This window comes from Coregonus lavaretus (assembly GCF_964263955.1).
Source record: "Coregonus lavaretus genome assembly, chromosome: 21".
Classification (NCBI taxonomy): Eukaryota; Metazoa; Chordata; class Actinopteri; order Salmoniformes; family Salmonidae; genus Coregonus; species Coregonus lavaretus.
The window spans coordinates 38,530,145-38,551,356 of record NC_140008.1 but is presented as its reverse complement, the minus strand read 5'-3'; the positions used below and the strand labels follow the sequence as shown (position 1 = coordinate 38,551,356).

General features: G+C 40.9%; 1 protein-coding gene across 1 annotated transcript in view; it reads right to left on the bottom strand.

Moving 5' to 3' along the window:
* Positions 1-15,634, bottom strand: part of LOC311148792 (EEIG family member 2-like) — a 32,560-nt gene extending 16,926 nt beyond the window's left edge. The window contains exons 1-4 of the mRNA XM_084185756.1: positions 15,339-15,634; positions 4,706-4,826; positions 4,494-4,523; positions 2,502-2,618 (exon numbers count right to left, since the gene is read on the bottom strand). Coding sequence (XP_084041882.1) covers positions 2,502-2,618; positions 4,494-4,523; positions 4,706-4,826; positions 15,339-15,484 — 414 coding nt within the window. The 5' untranslated portion in view covers positions 15,485-15,634. The remainder of the gene's footprint in view (positions 1-2,501; positions 2,619-4,493; positions 4,524-4,705; positions 4,827-15,338) is intronic.
* Between the last annotated feature and the right edge of the window lie 5,578 nt (positions 15,635-21,212).

Sequence of the window (21,212 nt, the reverse complement as noted above, 5' to 3'; positions counted from 1 at the left end):
ATAGGAGTTGGCAAGACAGCACAAAGAAATCTGGGACCAGGCTAGACAAAAGCAGCTAAGACTGCTGTACTGTAATTCAGGGGTTCCCAACCTAGGTGGCGTGCCCCCTATAGGGCGTGCCAACGTTTGTGGGGGGGGGGGGGGGCTTTCCTTGATTTGAGTGGATTATTATTATTTTTTTTTACAATTCACGATTGCTTAAACCGATCTAAAACGATGTATAAATCTGCTAGAAACAAGCTGTAAAATGCGTGAGGAAGACGCGACTGATGTACATGGGAATATCTTTGGTTTGTCTATGATATTCAGAAGCTGAGTTATGACCTTCTAAAGTCGAGGAGTCAAAGAAACTGGACTTTGCATGGGAAGTAATCTAATACAATGTGACTCTGTCGCTATCAATTGATCTACCGTAAAACTTCAATTAAACGCTGAGTCTCAAATGGTCACTTGTCCCTTTTAATAGCCGGGCAATGGCAAACATTTCTGCAAATAAACACCTGTTTCTAATAAAGTGGCGGGTCTAAATGAATTATTTACGAGGTTACCATGAATTGTTTACGAGGTGTACTGTTTGATTTATAACATTACAAAAATTCAGTAATGACTCGATTTTTGGGGGGGGCAATCATCTGTTTTTAATCGCCAGTATCAAACTGCTAGCCATTGGCTGCTAACAGCTGAGAACTGCTAGCTAACTGGCTTGCACAAAAAAAGTCAACAACTTCGGGAGTACAGACCCCTAGAAATCGACCGATCGCCCTCTAGTGGAACTGTTGAAAATGCACAATCAAAGAGGAGAATAATTCTGTCAAGGAATGTTTTATTTTATTATTTTAATAAAAATATTTAGGCATACTAAGACAAAAGCAGGTAGCTTAGTGGTTAAGAGCATTCTGCCAGTAACCGAAAGGTCGCTGGTTCTAATCCCCGAGCCGACTAGGTGAAAAATCTGTCGATGTGCCCTTGAGCAAGGCATTTAACCCTAATTGCTCCTGTAAGTCGCTCTGGTTAAGAGCGTCTGCTAAATGACTAATTATTTTATTATTATTATTATAAAAGAAACATGACAGTGTGTAAATGGTAGCACATCAGTGCAGGAAATGAAGAAATTGATTAAAATGCTGGAAGTGAATGCTGGAATTAAAACAATTAACTAGGCAATTAAGCAAAAGCTGTGTGCATTAAGGAAATAGACGCCTGGCTCAAATAGAAGCCTGTCTCTAATAATGGCCTGTTGTGTTCAGTGATTTAAGCAAAAAAACGCCCAGGCTATTAAAGGAAAACTCCACCCAAAAACGATATTTTGGTATTTCTTTCATTAGTCCATTGCTGATATAGTCCCAAAATGTCAGCAATCAAGTTTTCAAAATATATAACTATCAAAATACAGAAAAACAGCCGGTATGATGTATTTTGCATCATATGATTTTGTATGATTCTGTATTTGTATATTTTGATGCAAAATGCATCATACCGGCTGTATTATACATCTTGAAAACTTGATTGGGACTATATCAACAATGGACTAATGAAACAAATACCAAAATATAGTTTTTGGATGGAATTTACCTATATTAAAATTTTACGCTATTCACTTTCTGTAAAAGAGAATATGCGCTCTGAGTGTAAATAAACATTAGCAACACCTGCTCTTTCCATAGCAGACTGACCAGGTGAATACAGGTTAAAGCTATGATCCCTTATTGATGTCACCTGATAAATCCACTTCAATCTGTGTAGAAGGGGAGGAGAGAGGTTAAAGAAGGATTTTTAAGCCTTGAGACAATTGAGACATGGATTGTGTATGTGTGCCATTCAGAGGGTGAATGGGCAAGACAAAACATTTAAGGCCTTTGAACAGGGTATGGTAGTAGGTGCCAGGCGCACCGGTTTGAGTGTGTCAAGAACTGCAACGCTGCTGTTTTGCACAGTCAACAGTTTCCAGTGTGTATCAAGAATGGTCCACCACCTAAAGGACATCCAGCCAACTTGACACAACTGTGGGAAGCATTCGAGTCAACATGGGCCAGCATCCCTGTCGAATGCTTTCGACACCTTTTAGAGTCCATGCCACGAGGAATTGAGTCTGTTCTGGGGGCAAAAGGGGGTGCAACTCATTATTAGGAAGGTATTCCTAATGTTTTGTACACTCAGTGTATAATTAAATTGAGGGTTCATATAAATTATCATAAAACGTATTTGCTAGTGGAATAACATTTGAGGAAATCGGGTCTAGACTTCCATATCCATTATTAAATAGCCCATCTAAAATATGTAATGAGTCTTGTTAAACTACGTACAATTGCTGGAAATGTGCTCCAAAACAACAAAATGTTCCTAGGTCCGTCAAGTTAAACAAAATAATACAAGCTGGTGCAGTATTCAATATAGGCCATCTCAATAAACACTAATCCCCCAAAAAAAGGGGAAGTTACTTAGAAAAAAAGGTAGGGAACCTCTGCTGTAATTGATAGAAACCCATCTCTCCCCATCAGTACCTTTAGTATGGAGTTGTCCTGCCGGGTGTTCTTGGTGTCGTAACCTTCCAGTAGACATCTGCGCGTCGTGTTCCCAGAACCAGCAAACTCAGCCAGGTTCAGGTCTGCAAAGCCAAGCTGGGGAGAGAGGATCAGGTTAACTTCCAGACAGAGCTGCAGGGTGGTGTTGTGTGCTGTGTTGTTTTTCTCTACCCTATGAGTCTCTTCCTGTACCTCAACCTTTCAGTGTCTCTATAGAGAAACCAGAGGAAGAACAGTAGCCTAATACATTTTTTCTTGCGTTATTGATTTAAACTTCTAGGAGAAGAAAGAAAAACCTAATTTACTACTTTTAATCTCTGGAGGGTCAACTTTAATTGGATATACCAGCCCCACAAAAAAACCACAACAAAGAGCCTACGCAAAGCCCTCCCTCTGTCAATCAGAAACTTCTTCCAGAAACTTCTTCCAGCTGAAAATCTTTGCCAGTGTGTGTGTGTAGGCTACCTGCCCCTCCCCCTCTAAAGCATAGGCTACTGTAGACGTTACAAGCATAATTCAGAAGATAGGGAGAGATTTTTTATTAGGGAGGGAGATGTTTTTATTAGAGAAGAATGGATTTACTTTTTCAATGCTAGTTAGGGATACTATAGTTAGCACATTTCACATTGGATATATTAACTACAAGAAATAAGACGTGTTTTTAATTCTGGTGCCCCTCTGCACAGACAAGCTGGTTAGCTAGCAAGCTCTGGTCCAACGTTAAGCCAACTCTGAAGTTCAAAAGACATTCATAGTTCCTTCATACAAGCTGCTCCTCCATAGGTATAATTCTGTGGACCTAATTCAGATAATGCATGTCATCACAAGATGCCCAGCCAAGCCTCCTCCTCCACCCTCTCTCGCTCTCTCCCCACCCGTAAAATTTCAGTTGCATCTCACGCCCTACACTTGTCTTTCCATCACGCATGTAAACAACTATAGCTTGCCCACTCCATAGCGAGCTGCTCTATCCGCACTGATTGTTGAAGTAATTGAATGTTGAGCTTAATGTAAAAAAAATAAAAATAATTCAGAAGTTTAAAAAGGAACAGAAAGGAACAATATTAACCTGTACTTTTTTGGGGGTTCGAACCGGTTCAGAACTTTCTTTCGCTGGTCGGAAGAGTGGAACGGAACAAAAACAATAATTGTTCTGTTCAGAACGAAACCCCTGGTCATGAGTGCATTCAGGTGCGTGTTCCACGGCTAATTCTGTTCACAATACGACAGACATAGGCTCATACTGTTCAGAACAACCCAGGGTATAAAGCCATGTCATTCTTGTAACTTTAAATTAAACATGGCGATCATAAAAGTTGATACTGTAAATGACATGAGTTTTAATAATATGGAAATGTGAAGTGCACATTTGGACTCACGGGTGTGTGGTTTGCTTGTATGACATCAAAGTGGTGTTTATTATAATCCTCAACATCTCATATTTAAGAGCACATCGAGTCCTCTTGATTTACAGCATTCCCCTCACTCAGAAAATGAAAAGTAGCCAAATTAGTAGGAAGGAAGGGGCATCTAACTTTTGCTTGTGGTGCTCACGTTTAAAGCGTCTGTCAGTTGAATCCCATACAACGTTGCAAAACTGAGACCCTTAGCTCTGACGTCATGTATAGAATGTTACTGTAAAGCCACTGTGTTACAATTTATGAGCATATCAGAATCTGCCAAATTATTAACCTTAATATGGGCTGGAGTGTAGTGTTAAATCAGGTTTTTCACTTCCTGAAAGTGTGCATGAGATAATGTTTGAATGTTAAATACTTCACAACTAAAGCAAATAATTTACTGTGTACCAAAGGCACACAGCATTAATACATTAACGTATGACACCAACTCTCTACTTGTAGGCAGAGAGAGCCATCTGTTCACTAAGCAGAGATGATTCAATGCAACTAGCCATTTGTTTGAAAAGAAAGCAAGGGGAGTGTTAAAAGGAATCAATCTCTGAAACAGTACCTTTGCATACGTCTTCCCACCCTTCAGCTCCTATCAAATAAGAGTGAAATCATAAAATCATTTGTTAACAGTGACAATGAAGGAAATAGACAACTTGCAGCTACCAGTAAACTTTAGAGGCAGGCCTTATGCCAATCTATGTAGCCAGATGAGGTTTTACAACATTTATAGGAACAGAATAGACAGGTTGAATAGGAGTTTGAGGTCCATACCTTCCTGACAGACACACGACACACACAGGGGTCCAGCATGCCCGTCCCAGCGCTGGCACTCATCTTACAGGGGAAGGAGAACCTCTTCTTCCAGCACACACAGTTAGCATGGACCGGCTCCCTGTAGGGAGAAACCAATAAAAAGAGTCACATATTAATACACAGTACACGATATCAGTGTCTCCCTGGAATGTCATAAACAGCAGCACAAAAACTGTTTCACACACATACTACATGCAAGCGAGGCTACTCGAAACTTATTAGGATAGGGTTCAACTTGACAATCCTAGTCCACTACAGAGGGATCGTTTTATCTTAAAGGCTGTCTGTCATGGTAAATAGTGTTGAGCGATTAACCAAAATCCCCCCCCCCCTTTATTAAACAACTAATTGAACGACGACGGTTCAATAACTAGAATTCCATTTAGGTCTGTTTTTTTGTGAGCCCAACGCGCCGTTTCTCTAGAGAGAAATCAAATCATTCACGAGATAAATCATGTCAAGAACTATGTGGGACACTGGGTTGAACGGTGTAGTAGCTTTCATTAAGTAAAAATTCAACCTAGTTCAGCGCAGAAATGTGGTAATTAACTACAATGACCATAATCCATTGCATCTATTCTTTCCGGTTTGGACAGAGACGTATTCACTTTTACGCCTGCTACGTTAGGTTAGATACACACAGACAGCATGAGAGAGGAATGTACACATCGATGAGAGGGACAGAGACAGTTTGTGAAAGTATGCCTTATCTACTTTAAAGAACTAGTAAAATGATTTTGTCAGACAACTCTGCAGCATACTTAGGCAAGCTAGTCTAGCTAAAAAGGATGACTAAAGACAGTACAGTATGGGGAGCACAGAGATAACTTTAGATGGTCTGGCTGGCTGGCTGCTACTGCCTGAGCAGAGATGAGATGACTAAGGAATGAAAAATTATAAAGTCATCAAATAAAAACTAAGTAATATATACTACTAAAACATTGTATTATTTCATAGTAATTTCCTATTTTTCTATTAATGTCTACCCAATGTGGACCTGACAGAGATAATGGAATACTTTCAATATTTTGGCAATTGAATGTTCAGTATTTTTATGTCATTATTTCATAATGCATTTTCTGTTTAAAAAAAATTTAGAAACTGAAAAGTGTGATAATTTTTAAAGAAAAAAATACACCTTTCCAGAAATAAGTCTCTCACTGTTGCCGCTTGCTACAGACCCCCCTCAGCCCCCAGCTGTGCCCTGGACACCATATGTGAATTGATTGCCCTCCATTTATCCTCAGAGTTCGTACTGCTTGTTGACCTAAATTGGGATATGCTTGACACCCCGGCCATCCTACAATCCAAACTAGATGCCCTCAAACTCACACAAATTATCAACGAACCTACCAGGTACAACCCTAAATCCATAAACATGGGTACCCTCATAGATATCATCCTGACTAACTTACCCTCTAAATACACCTCCGCTGTCTTCAACCAGGATCTCAGTGATCACTGCCTTATTTCCTTGCGTCCGTAACGGGTCCGCGGTCAAACGACCACCCCTCATCACTGTCAAACACTAAGAACAGATATAGCCCCTGGTTCTCCTCAGACTTGACTGCACTTGACCAGCACAAAAACATCCTGTGGCGTACTGCATCAGCATCAAATAGCCCCCGCAATATGCAACTTTTCAGGGAAGTTAGGAACCAATATACACAAGCAGTTAGGAAAGCAAAGGCTAACTTTTTCAAACAGAAATTTGCATCCTGTAGCACTAACTCCAAAAAGTTTTCGGACACTGTAAAGTCCATGGAGAATAAGAGCACTTCCTCCCAGCTGCCCACTGCACTGAGGCTAGGAAACACCATCACCACCGATAAATCTACAATAATCGAGAATTTCAACAAGCATTTTGCTACGGCTGGCCATGCGTTCCACCTGGCTACCACTACCCCGGCCACCAGCTCTGCACCCTCCGCTGCAACTTGCCCATGCCCCCCCTGCTTCTCCTTCACACAAATTCAGACAGCTGATGTTCTGAAAGAGCTGCACAATCTGGACCCTTTCTTTCTAAAACTAGCCGCCGAAATTGTAGTAATAGGGGTTGCGACAATTTCGGCGGCTAGTTTTAGAAAGAAAGGGTCCAGATTGTGCAGCTCTTTCAGAACATCAGCTGTCTGAATTTGTGTGAAGGAGAAGCAGGGGGGGCATGGGCAAGTTGCCTGTTCAACCTCTCTTTCGTAACGTCTGAGATCCCCAGAGATTGGAAAGCTGCCGCGGTCATCCCCCTCTTCAAAGGGGGTGACACTCTAGATCCAAACTGTTACAGACCTATATCCATCCTGCCCTGCCTTTCGAAAGTTTTTGAAAGCCAAGTTAACAAACAGATCACCGACCATTTCGAATCCCACTGTACCTTCTCCGCTATGCAATCCGGTTTCCGAGCTGGTCATGGGTGCACTTCAGCCACGCTCAAGGTCCTAAACGACATTATAACCGCGATCGATAATAGACAGTACTGTGCAGCCATCTTCATCGACCTGACCAAGGCTTTCGACTCTGTCAACCAGCGCATTCTTATTGGAAGACTAAATAGCCTTGGTTTCTCAAATGACTGGCTAGCTATGACAATCAGTTTGTATTGCTCGTACTGTATGGGTTGGGAATTACAGTTCATTGTTTAGCTAGCTAGTTACATGTCTAAACAAAGGACTCCACTTCGCCAGATGATTACATGACCCATCAAGTTAGCCAGGTGTGTCTGGGGGTGATTACGGCCATCTATTGTATTTCATGAACATGTGTACATGTCTAGACAATAGTGACCCATCCACTTAGCTAGATGTGGCTGGGGGGTGATTATAGAATTTCTTTCACATGTCCAATCAATTCAAGATTGTCTGGGTAGGAATCATCTAATAATTATAAAATATTTATACAATATCTGGATACTTTCTATTTTTGATATTGCTACTAATTTCGTGATATCCAATTGCAATCTTGTCTCATCGCTGCAACTCCCTAACGAGATTGGGAGAGGCGAAGGTCGAGTCATGCGTCCCCCGAAACATGACACGCCAAACCGTGCTTCATAACACCCACCCGCTTAACCCGGAAGCCAGCCGCACCCATGTGTCGGAGGAAACACTGTTCAACTGACGACCGAAGTCAGCATGCAGGCGCCCAGCCCGCCACAAGGTGTCGCTAGAGCGCGATGAGCCTACTTTCACCACTTTTAGTCTTGAAATCTTTTCTCAAAAGTGAGGTTACAAGTTTATCAACTTTCAAAACAGAATTACTTTCAAATTGTTCCTCAACTGCAGTGTATGATATACCATTTTCTAGCTCTGAGTCTCTACTTTCATCCAAAGTAAAACAAAAAACATTTTGCTACACAAGACCGAATCGAGGTGGTGAATCACAAATGAGTTACACTTAGAATTTCTCCTCTATGTGGAAGCTAGGTGAATTGCAAAAGCACGAGGCTGCATTCAAAACAAATCTACCCTAAACCCCATTTCCCCGTAACATGGCAGAGACTCACGCTTGAGCCGTTTACATTTTGGTCCACCAGCATCAAACAGCTGTAAAAATGATATTTTTGTTACTGAAAAGATTTCACAGCACTATTCAGTGCTCGTTTTCTCACATAAACTGAAATTGAACGAACAATGTAGAATTTTTGCAACCAGGAAATGACAGGTCGATTTCTACATTGGCTGCTTGATTGACCCGAATTCCACTAGATAAAACAGCTTTCCCATTTTGACAACAGATGCCGCTCCGGTGGGAGAAATAAATAGGCGAATATTACAGCCAATCACAAAACTAGCGGGTAAGTAATACTGTGAAACACTATCATTCCACTATTACCGCAGATTTATTATGGACATTTTCTGAAATTACAAGGCAAATTATACATTTTTTAAATCCTGTGTAGCACCTTTAACCATACAATAAAGAGTTTTGACACATTGGAGTGAAAAAAAGCTGTGGCACGACAACTACCCAAGTACAAAGTTTGGTAACAGAATAAAACTGAGGGAGATTTTACCGTAATTCTGTTATCAAACTTTGCATCTGCAGTTTTTCCAGTTTTTTTTTTATTATTTATTTTTTACTGTGTAAATTGTTCAAAGTAGTCATTGTGTATAGAGTTGAATGGTTTGTTAAACTTTGAAAAATCAATGTTTTTTGTTTGTTTGGCATACATTTAAAAGTGAAAAATCAGAGTCTCTGCCTAAATCCGTTACAGTGGAATTGCCCAATAAACACAATCATCAGTTTTATCAGTAAAAAAACACTATAAATAATTGGTAGGTCTACCTTTACTTGTTACTTCTGGGAATCTTCATTATCTACCCTCCTCACGAGGGAGAGAAATGTGAAAATATCTTAAAGATGTGTGGGTTTTTGGAAACAGAATGACAAGACACTAGGCAATATTTATTAAACTTACAGAAGGCAAATAATTTCTGTAAAACTAAATATAAATGTTGATATTAGTTGGTAGGGGTCAATATTGTGTTTTGATGCATTTCTATTACCTTTTAAGACTTTTTCCTGATAGATGTTTTCTAAGACCCCTTTTCCATCTGTTTGACCAGAAATCAAAGCCTTCGCTTATTCCACATTTTTAGGACTGAAAATGGTTACATTTATATATGCCTTATTTTCTCAAAAATAGAGACGCTTAACTTTCATGTGACACAAAATGTTATGTGCTGCTATGTGCTCATGGGTCCTTTTACATGGAAAAGCCCCTAAATAACTAGACATAGTAGACGATGAGCTGGACCGTAGTCTAGAACTCCTCTAATCCAATTACAGGTTGTGGCCAAGCCTGATCCCAGCAACACCATAGTAACAGGTCAGGATACCAACCTAGCCTACCCCTTTTCAGGGGTTATTGCCTTAGAGAAAACTTTGCTTTGTAGGCTACATAGTTTCTTTTCTATTCTTTTCAGCAACTTCATGAACTTTGGTAACCATAGAGACCTAATAAAACTGGGCGCCAGGCATTTCTGTCTGGCAGACAATGCAGGAAGAATGACACACTCAAGATGAGAGGCCAAGAGAGAAGGGGAGAGAGAAAAAATGAATCATAGATCTGGTTTCTCTCCGAGGAACGAATCACGTGCTGTTTAGATAAACAAGTTAATGAGGAAAATGTGATTTTCAACGAGAAACACAAAGAGCACTGAGAACTGCTCTCTCGGTTAAAAAATACCTGCGGAGAATGGTGCATTGTGGTTGTTCCCTCACAGATCTAACATAAGGCTTTTAAATGTTTTTACTTAGAAATAAACTCACAGTGAATCATATCAACAGGCACTTACTAGGGATGCGCATTTTTGTTCCTTTCAAGACGATTCGATACACATCTAGATACATAGGCTCCAATACGATACAGGAACGATACATTTTAGTTTGAAACGATTCAATGCGATTCGATTCTCTAACATTTCTTGCATAACACATTCATTATCCATTCTAAAAATCTTGAAATTAATTATTTAAAAATCATAATGTGATTTTCTGGATTTTTGTTTTAGATTCCGTCTCTCACAGTTGAAGTGTACCTATGATAAAAATTACAGACCTCTACATGCTTTGTAAGTAGGAAAAACTGCAAAATCGGCAGTGTATCAAATACTTGTTCTCCCCACTGTATATCACAAGTTTGGATTTCACCCCCATCTCAAAATCAATGGTTTAGACCAGGGCTGCCCAACCCTCTTCCTGGAGATCTACCGTCCTGTGGGTTTTCAGTCCAACCCTAATTTAAAACACCTGATTCTACTTATTAGCTGCTCAACAAGACCTTAACTAGCTGAATCAGATATGCTAAATTAGGGTTGGACTGAACCTACAGGACAGTAGATCTCCAGGAAGAGGGTTGGGCAGCCCTGGTTTAGACATTTTTATGGAGTGATCTTCTCTTCTCCTCTTGCTTCAGCCATGAAGCGTGCCTGGAAAAAGTGATTGCCGTCCTCGTTATGAAATGACCAACTTCACCCTGTAGATCTAAAAATGACCATAATGGATCATTCTCATCAAACTCACATGACCAAAAAAGCTAACTAACGTTTGCTCTGGTCCAATGTTAAACCAACTTTGAAGTTCAAAGTTCCTCCATAGGTATAATTCTGTGGGCCTATTTCAGATAACACATGTCATAACAAGATACCCAGCGCTTCAAGGTAAGCTTCTTCCATTCTCTCTCCTCACCCTAAAAAATTCAGTTGCATCTCACGCCAGTGTTGTATTCAAGACTGATTCAAGACCAGAGCAAATGAGAGTCCAATTCAAGACCATGATTGTAGTTTTGTCAAATCACCACCATAATAAGAGTTCAACATGTCCAGTATTTCTGTGTTCATATTCCAGAACATATGGATTCTTTAGACATTTAGAATAGTGAAAAAAATGCATGCTGAGGGAAAATAAAGCCACTCTACAAATGATTACTAACTCAAACATAGAGGGAAACAATGGGCCTTCTACGCCTTCAGAGAAGGGCTAAGGATTTATAAAATAATGATAATTATATTATTATTTTCAATGATGTTCTGATTTAAAAAGTTTGGACACACCTACTCATTCAAGGGTTTTTCTTTATTTTTACTATTTTCTACATTGTAGAATAATAGTGAAGACATCAAAACTATGAAATAACACATATGGAATCATGTAGTAACCAAAACAGTGTTAAACAAATCAAAATATTTTATATTTGAGATTCTTCAAATAGCCACCCTTTGCCTTGATGACAGCTTTGCACACTCTTGGCATTCTCTCAACCAGCTTCATGAGGAATGCTTTTCCAACAGTCTTGAAGGAGTTCCCACATATGCTGAGCACTTGTTGGCTGCTTTTCCTTCACTCTGCGGTCCAACTCATCCCAAACCATCTCAATTGGGTTGAGGTCAGGGGATTGTGGAGGCCATTCGACCATGAAGGCCTGATTCACGTGGTCTCCTCTGAACAGTTGCTGTTGAGATGTGTCTGTTACTTGAACTCTGTGAAGCATTTATTTGGGCTGCAATCTGAGGTGCAGTTAACTCTAATTAACTTATCCTCTGCAGTCTTCCTTTCCTGTGGCGGTCCTCATGAGAGCCAGTTTCATCATAGTGCTTGATGGTTTTTGCGACTGCACTTGAAGAAACTTTCAAAGTTCTTGACATTTTCCGGATTGACCTTCATCTCTTCAAGTAATGATGGACTGTCGTTTTGCTTTGCTTATTTGAGTTGTAGAAACATTTCAAGGATGATCAATGCAATCAGATGCACCTGAACTCAATTTTCAGTCTCGTAGCAAAGGGTCTGAATACTTATGTAAATAAGGTATTTGTTTTTTATTTGTAATAAATGTTCTAAAATGTCTTAACCTGTTATCGCTTCATCCTTTTGGGGTTTTGTGTATAGATGGATAAAAAAAAAACTTTTTTCCCTCAATTTTAGAATAAGGCTGTAACGTAACAAAATGTGGAAACGGTGAAGGGGTCTGAATACTTTCTGAATGCACTGTATGTCCAGCTCATAACAGGCAGTCTGGACAACCCCTCCCTCTCTCACTCTCCAGTTAATGTCACATCTCACAGCTCTTACTGACACCTACCCCTGAGCCCCATCTTTCCATTTACTTTAACCAGCATCCTCACTCACTGAGCACCGACCGACACCGGACGTCCATGGACGTTGAAAAGCAGTCCACCCTGGCCTTGATGTTAACGTCCACAGATGGACCAGATCGAATCTGAACCTATCATAGACGTATGTTTCACAAGTTTGGATAGTAAAGTACAGTGAGTAGAGCACAGTAGAGTGCAGTACAATACAGCAAAGTAGAGTATAGTACAGTATATTGTACTACATTTTACATTTTTACATTTTAGTCATTTAGCAGACGCTCTTATCCAGAGCGACTTACATGAGCAATTAGGGTTAATTACCTTGCTTAAGGGCACATCAACAGATTTTTCACCTAGTCGGCTCGGGGATTAGAACCAGCGACCTTTCTGTTACTGGCACAACGCTCTTACCCACTAAGCTACCTGCCGACACTGTACTGTACTACACTACTGTACTCAACCGTATTGTACTGCACTGTACTCTAAGGTGTACTGTGCTGTGATGTCCAAACTTAAGAAACATGAAGAGAATGAGTCCCTGATCTGGGTAGTACAGATCAGGGACCATGGTGTAATTCTGTTACCAGGTGTAAATCCACTTCACTTACTGTGGTTCAATAACCAAAATATATTTTTTCAAACTCAAGGTGCCATGTCATAGCTGACACCCATTCTTCCTGCAGACATCTTTGAATCTTAATTCGGAGCAGATAGCAGTTTTTAGAAAATGTGGTCGCATAAAAACCTGAGGGAGATTTTTATGTAATTCCGTTACCAAAGTTTGCATCTGCACACTTCCACTAAATTCATTTTTGTAAATTTGTCAGTGGAAATAGTTAAAAGTAGTCCTTGTGCATAAAGTTGTATATTTTGTTAAATTTTAAAATCAATGCTTTTTGCTTGGCATACATTTTACAGTAAAAAAAAAACTGAATTAAAGTGTAATTATTTTAACGTGGAATTGCCCAGAGGCTCTCTTTCATACATAGACCTACCACTCAATCAAATGAAGTTTTCACCAGATTAAGAGAAGGATTTGTCAAAGGCAAAGCATTTAGAAATTAAAGTCTAAAGCTTGCCCACAGCCCTTGCATAGTGTACAGGCTAAACTCCATCTCACGTCTGCAAATCTGACAAGCTTTGGGGACGTGTGCTGTGCTATGGCCAGGCTCCAGAGGTTGGGTAATCTGACCCTAGCCAGACCTTCTCAGATGACCTGACTCAGGCCCTGTTTCCTGTCTGGCACAAGGAGATGCAGCATCATGCCCATGAATCAGGAAGAAGAGCTCTGCTGTCACATCACTAATGAATGGGTGAAACTGTAAAATCTAAGATTCTTATCAATCAAGGAATCAAAAAAGTTGAGGCAAAGTATGATGTCATTGTGAATCTGTGTAGGGCTGGAGGGTTGAGCTAAAACTGAGAACACAGCAAGCCACATTGACTCTGCTGAAGGATTTCTGGATACATTTAGCATCACCACATTTCCTCTCTCCTCCCTGACTCAGGTATGAGGTTAATGTGGCGTTAGAGCTACACTATGAGATGGCTTTCCAAGGTAAAGCATGAAACACACAGATAATCTCACTGCCAATAGGTACTTATTACAGTGTGAGACAGTTCCTTCTCTTGCTAGAACAAAAGCAGTACCTGCTGCGTGCTGACCAGGTAGCGACGAACCTACCGATTCTACGTCAGTGGCCAACAACTTCACTTTGAGACAATCAGAGAGCACGAACACCCATGTGGGGGAGCCAAAAAAGTACAAAAATAGGGCATTTTCTCCGTACATCCACAGATGAGCCAGTCACACTTCATATGCAATGTAGGCTACGGGATGGTAGCTAGTTAAGTGCACAGACGCAATGCACACAACACTAAATATTTCCTCCAAGCTAGCTAACCACTGTAGCTAGTATTGACATTATAAATAAATCACAATGGATTAGCTAGTTTCAATGAAACAGCTGCCTGTATTAGCTGCCGAGTTTGTGCAGTGCTGTGTTGTGCTAGCTAGCGAATATGCTAATGTTGGCTAACTAGCTAAACATTTGGCTATGGGCTGGCACTGGCAGCATGGGGTTGTGGAGAGTGAATGAAATGGTTCCTTCGTCATTTTGCTAAGTAGTTAGATAGCTGTGGCCATCTAGCTAGTATCAACAAGAGCTTTCGACAAAATAGCAACATTAGCACAGATAGCTTGGAATCTAGAACATAAGCAATGCGGACTGACATGCATTGCCAAACAACGCTACTGCCACTGTCTGTCTTGGAGTATTTTAACAAGGATGAGTGGCTGACAACTTCAAGGTCTTTGCTGTGTGAACACAAAAGAGCTTCACTGGCAACACTGTTCAGAGGTGCTAAGTACTGTCGGCAGCCTGGACTTTCACCGTGGCACGCATGCACTGATCACAGGAGGCTGCTGAGGGGAGGACGGCTCATAATAACGGCTAGAATGGAGTTAATGGAATGGTATCATGTGTTTGATGAGTTCGAAACCATTCCTTTTATACCGTTCCAGCAATTACTATGAACCCGTCCTCCCCAATTAAGGTGCCACCAACCTCCTGTGGCACTGACACTGACACGTATCAAACGTTTTTTAGAGTTACCTGTGACTCTACACTCTAGCATCCACGCAGACAGGCATCTATTGTCTATACTAACGACAGGGTTATTGGGCAGTAGCTAACTTTCTAGTTATGCATGCTGCAGATCCAGCCTGGCATTCTTTACAGCCGAAGCTGTGCACTGAGTGCTTGTCAGGTGATGGTTGCTTCTTGCTAGACTAAGCCTGGCAGCTAACTAACTTAGCTAGCTAGCAGGCAAACTAACAACAATAACTAGCTTGGCAACCTGTACCCACATTGTCCTTTATCTGCTAGCTAGCAATGTAACGTTATGGCTAATATTGAAAAGTTTTTATGTAACAGATATGACAACTATAAGCTAATACAACGTTATCTAGCATTGATTAGCTAGCTAACAGTTAGCATTCTCACCGAGACGACTCCTCGGAGAACCCGCCGTCAAGGAGTCGGACTTTACAAAATAGGACACCATTGACAAAGGGGACGGAGGAGAGCTCGTCCAGCTCGAAATCCACTTTAAACTTGAATTTTTTTTTCTTCATCATCATGAAATCCATAAACCGTTAGTTGAACCTCTTAACTATGGACGTCAGTCCTTAGTAATCTCAACACACCTCATAGCAGCGGCGATGACTGGTGACAACGTTCGTTCTACAGTCGGGGTCCTTCCTATACGGGATCCCTGGGTCGTCCCAACTGTGATATCACCCCATTGAAGTAAACATTTTAAATGGTTAGGCAAGGGTTAAGGTTAGGGTTTAGTAAGGGTTAATGTTAGAGTAGGGTAGAGGTTAGGGTTTAGGACATGGACATGGACATGGACGTCCCAAGGATTCTAAATAGCACTAGCTAACCATACAGTCAGAGGCGGAGGAAGTTGTCGGGCGCGTTCCAGGTAGCCTATATTTGTAGGAGGCTGAATGGTACGTTCCAGGTCACCTATACTGAACAAACATATAAACGCAACATACATTAATTTAAAATCATTAGCCCTAATCTATGGATTTCATATGACTAGGAATACAGATATTGACTTGGTGGTCACAGATACCTTTAAAAAAAAGTAGGGCCGTGGATCAGAAAACCAGCCAGTATCTGGAGTGACCACCATTTGCCTCATGCAGCGTGACACATCTCCTTCGCATAGAGTTGATCAGGCTGTTGATTGAGGCCTGTGGAATGTTGTCACACTCCTCTTCAATGGCTGTGCGAAGTTGCTGGATATTGGTGGGAACTGGAACAAGCTATCGTACACGTCGATCCAGAGCATCCCAATGGGTGACATCTCTGGTGAGTATGCAGGCCATGGAAGAACTGGGACATTTTCAGCTTCCAGGAATTGTGTACAGATCCTTGCGACATGGGGCCGTGCATTATCATGCTGAAACATGAGGTGATGGCGGCGGACGAATGGCACGACAATGGGCCTCAGGATCTCGTCACGGTATCTCTGTGCATTCAAAGTGCCATTGATAAAATTGAATTGTGTTCGTTGTCCGTAGCTTATGCCTGGCCATACCATAACCCCACCGCCACCATGGATCACTCTGTTCACAACGTTGACATCAGCAAACTGCTCGCCCACACAACGCCATACACATGGTCTGCGGTTGTGAGGCCGGTTGGATGTAATTGCCAAATTCTCTAAAACGACGTTGGAGGAGGCTTATTATAGAGAAATGAACATTCAATTCTCTGGCAACAGCTCTGGTGGACATTCCTACAGTCAGCATGCAAATTGCACACTCCCTAAAAACTTGAGACATCTGTGGCATTGTGTTGTGTGAACAAATTGCACATTTTAGAGTGGCCTTTTATTGTCCCCAGCACAAGGAGCACCTGTGTAATGACCATGCTGTTTAATCAGCTTCTTGATATGCCACACCTGTCAGGTGGATGGATTATCTTGGCAAAGGAAAAATGCCCACTAACAGGGATGTAAACAAATTTGTGCACAAAATTTGAGAGACATAAGCTTTTTGTGCGTATGGAACATTTCTGGGATGTTATTTCAGCTCATGAAACATGGGGCCAACACTTTACATGTTGTGTTTATATTTTTGTTCAGTGTACTTACTACTTTATATCTACTATAGTTGCAAAGCTGCTAATTAGCTAAAATTTTCCGTGATGAGATTTAAACACGCAACCTTTGGGTTGTTAGATGTTCATGTTATACGCCGAGCCCATCCATCCATCCACCCACCCAACCAACCACCTACTTTCGTTTTTGCCTTAATAACCTTTTATCTTTAGTAACCATACCAAAGGTAATATATATCATACTAATAACAGTGTCCCGGAATAAATAATAAGCCATTTAGCAGACGCTTTTATCCAAAGCAACTTACAGTCATGTGTGCATACATTTTTACGTATGGAACCCATTACCCTGGCATTACAAGCGCCATGCTCTACCAATTGAGCTACAGAGGACCATACAGACCATGCTGAGGACATAGAATTGATTTAATATGTTACGTCTAGTCTATGAGACCAGGCTGCAATGTGACATGATATCCCTAGTTCATATTGATTGCTGCAATGAATGACTTTCAGCTCAAACTGCAGGTGTAAACCGCAATTTATTTCTGAATCTTGTGTTTGGAAAATACATCACCATTTATGGCTGTAATGACAGCCCACGGGGCACACACAGGTTGAGTCAACATTGTTTCCACATCATTTCAGCGAAATTATGCTGAACCAACGTGGAATAGACATTGAATTGACATATGTGCCCAGTGGGAGGCTACATTTGCGCAGCCTCCCAAGCTTTCAACAACTCCTTTTGCTGATTTGCTGTACAGCTATAGGATCGGGTCAAATTGTAGGGAGGGAGTATTGACATAAATTAATATGCAGCTCAAAAACTTGTTTGGTGATCAAGAATATGAACCATTTACTTTGCAAGCTCACCAGCAATGGGGCATCAAGCAACAATTACTAGCATAGGCCTACAAGTCATTTGGTATGTCAAAATTGCTTGAGATTGATAATTTACTTATGAAGCTTGCAGTTGGAATTTGATGTTAAAATGTATTATTACACAATCATAATGTGTTGTAGACAAAATAATGAAAAGGGCTGTCTGGTAGCCTCAATAAATAGACAAAGATTTGTAGTTGAATAAGTCATTGAGTGCGGTTACATGCACACAATAATGTGATTATTGTGGATAGTCAGATTAATATAATATTTCGATTAAAACGTTTACATGATTTGAAAGACGAATGATTTCCAAAATAATCCTGTTTACATGGACACATCTGAAATCAGGCTACCTGATGGCACTCTAAAATGCAGAAAATCGGCAATCAAAATAAACGTTCTACCACAGCGAACATGTTATTTTTGGGAAGCATATTTGATTCTGAGTTCGGACATATAAAGTTTGTATGTGAAAACTACTTCTAAAAGACGCATACATTCAGTTGTTCCTAACACACTTCACTCGTGCTAAAGAGGGAGGTTCACTAGGCTGGTGCTAGCAAATGTGCAGATCAAATGCATCGTTGGAAAGCTGATTAAGGTGTTTACATGTCCTAATAATTCGAAAGATTGCTCAGAAAACCAGGTGTTTTAATCGGCGTATGCTTACTTGGATTTTGACCTTAGGCCGATTAAGATAAGCAGAGTAAGGTGTTTACATAACTATTGCATAATCTGCCTACTGCCATAATCAGTTTAATATCGAATTATTACTGTGCATGTAAATGTACTCATTGCCTGTATACATTTGTTTTACTTGACATGAGAATTGACATTAAAAAACTTGTGACTGGACTTGACATGACTTGCTCTTAGAATGCATGACTTGACTCAATACTGATCCGCTCTACCTGGGACTCGACTTGAAACTTGCTTGTGACTCTAATAATAGTGACTTGCTCTACCTGGGACTGGATTTGAGACTTGCTTGTGACTCTAATAATAGTGACATGGTCCCACCTCTGGTGAGCAATAATAGGACCAAAGAGTAGTTTACATTGTTTAAGGGGTATTATTTCATCTACTGTGGTCGGATTGAATTGATTTGAGCGTTCTGTTAAAGTTTCTGGCAATGGTTTTATCTAAGGAAAGAAATATATCTACTCCCAGATATTTAAAATGGGAAATGATTGGAATTCCATAAGTAGAGATGGAGTCCACCATTGGGGTCTTGAGAGGCAGTACATTTACATTTTAGTCATTATCCAGAGCGACTTACAGTTAGTGAGTGCATACATTTTCATACTGGCCCCCCGTGGGAAACGAACCCACAACCCTGGCGTTGCAAGCGCCATGCTCTACCAACTGAGCTACAGGGGACCTGTAGGGCTGATCTGGTTAGATACATTTTATAACTTGAGATGAAGCTGAATTTATCAACGATCTTCAATGCTTTTGGGAGCGATTGAGATACATTGTCTAGCTGTAGTAAAATATCATCTGCATATAATGAGATGAAGTGATCAGTAGGTTTTAGGGAAATTGGTTTTATTTCCTTCGATTGACGAATTGCCTGGGCCAAGAGTTCCATGGATAATAAGAATAGCAAAGGCGTAATTGGATCGCCTTGTCTGCTGCTTCTAGTGATTCTGAAAGTAGCAGAGCAGATATTGCCTGTGATAACTATGGCTGAGGGTTTGGCATATAGGATTTTAATCATATTAATGAAATTGTAGACAATTCCCATATGTTCCAAGACAGACCAGCGATATGACCATTCTAGTCTATCAGAAGCTTTTTCTGCATCGAGAGAGAGAACATTGCTGTGGGGACTTGCTTCCATTCAGCCACAAGGGCATTAGTGAGGTCTGGCACTGATGTTGGGCGATTAGGCCTGGCTCTCATCCGGCATTCCAATTCATCCCAAAGGTGTTTGATGGGGTTGAGGTTAGGGCTCTGTGCAGGCCAGTCAAGTTCTTCCACACCGATCTCGACAAACCATTTCTGTATGGACCTCGCTTTGTGCATGGGGGAATTGTCATGCTGAAACAGGAAAGGGCCTTCCCCAAACTGTTGCCACAAAGTTGGAAGCACAGAATTGTCTACAATGTCATTGTATGCTGTAGTGTTAAGATTTCCCTTCACTGGAACTAAGGGGCCTAGCCCGAACCATGAAAAACAGCCCCAGACCATTATTCCTCCTCCACCAAACGTTACAGTTGGCACTATGCATTTGGGCAGGTAGCGTTCTCTTGGCATCCGCCAAACCCAGATTCGGCCGTCGGACTGCTAGATAGTGAAGCGTAATTAATCACTCCACAGAACGCGTTTCCACTGCTCCAGAGTCCAATGGCGGCAAGCTTTACACCACTCCAGCCGACGCTTGGCATTATGCATGGTGATCTTAGGCTTGTGTGCGGCTGCTCGGCCATGGAAACCCATTTCATGAAGCTCCCGACAAATAGTTATTGTGCTGATGTTCCAGAGGCAGTTTGGAACTCGGTAGTGAGTGTTGCAACCGAGGACAGACAATTTTTAACTTTTTTTAATAAAAGCAAAATTAGTTCTGAATTCACATCTCTCCCAAATGAACCTTTGTGAACATCTGTATTAATCTTTCAAGCAATAGTGGACCTAATTGATTCCAACATTGTGGTCCTCTGTAGCTCAATTGGTAGAGCATGGCGCTTGTAATGCCAGGGTAGTGGGTTCGATCCCTGGGACCATACGTAAAAATGTATGCACACATGACTGTAAGTCGCTTTGGATAAAAGCATCTGCTAAATGTCATATTATTATTATTAAATAGACCTCAGGAGGAATACCGTCCCATCCAGGTGATTCGTCTTTATTCATGCTATCCAAAAGCCTTTTGAGTTCACTGTGAGAGATTTGGGCTCCCAGCAAGCTTGCTTCCTCTGTTTAGAGAAGAGGAGTTCTTAAATCTTTTAGAAATAACATAGTGTGGCTTTGTGTGGATTTAAAATCAGGTGTTCAATTCTTTGTAGAAGCGGGAGAATCTTTGATTGATTAATTTTGGGGCTATTACCGGGACGCGGACTATTACCATGGAAGTAATGGTTGAGTCTAACTCGATGGATGGCAAAAAAATCCTAACAATTCAGGTAATGCGTGCCACAGTCAGGCAGAAAAATCGAAATGTTCTATCATAAAGTGACAACAATAATTTCCCTGGCTGATATGGCTGCTACTTATAAATACTATAACAGTAAATGAATAGATGACATTGACTGCTATAAACTTGTCTCCAATATAATCGCATAGTTTACACAGACCCACCGCGGACCTTTGACAAATACATATCCGTGTGAAAAGGCGTCCCATAGTCTGTTT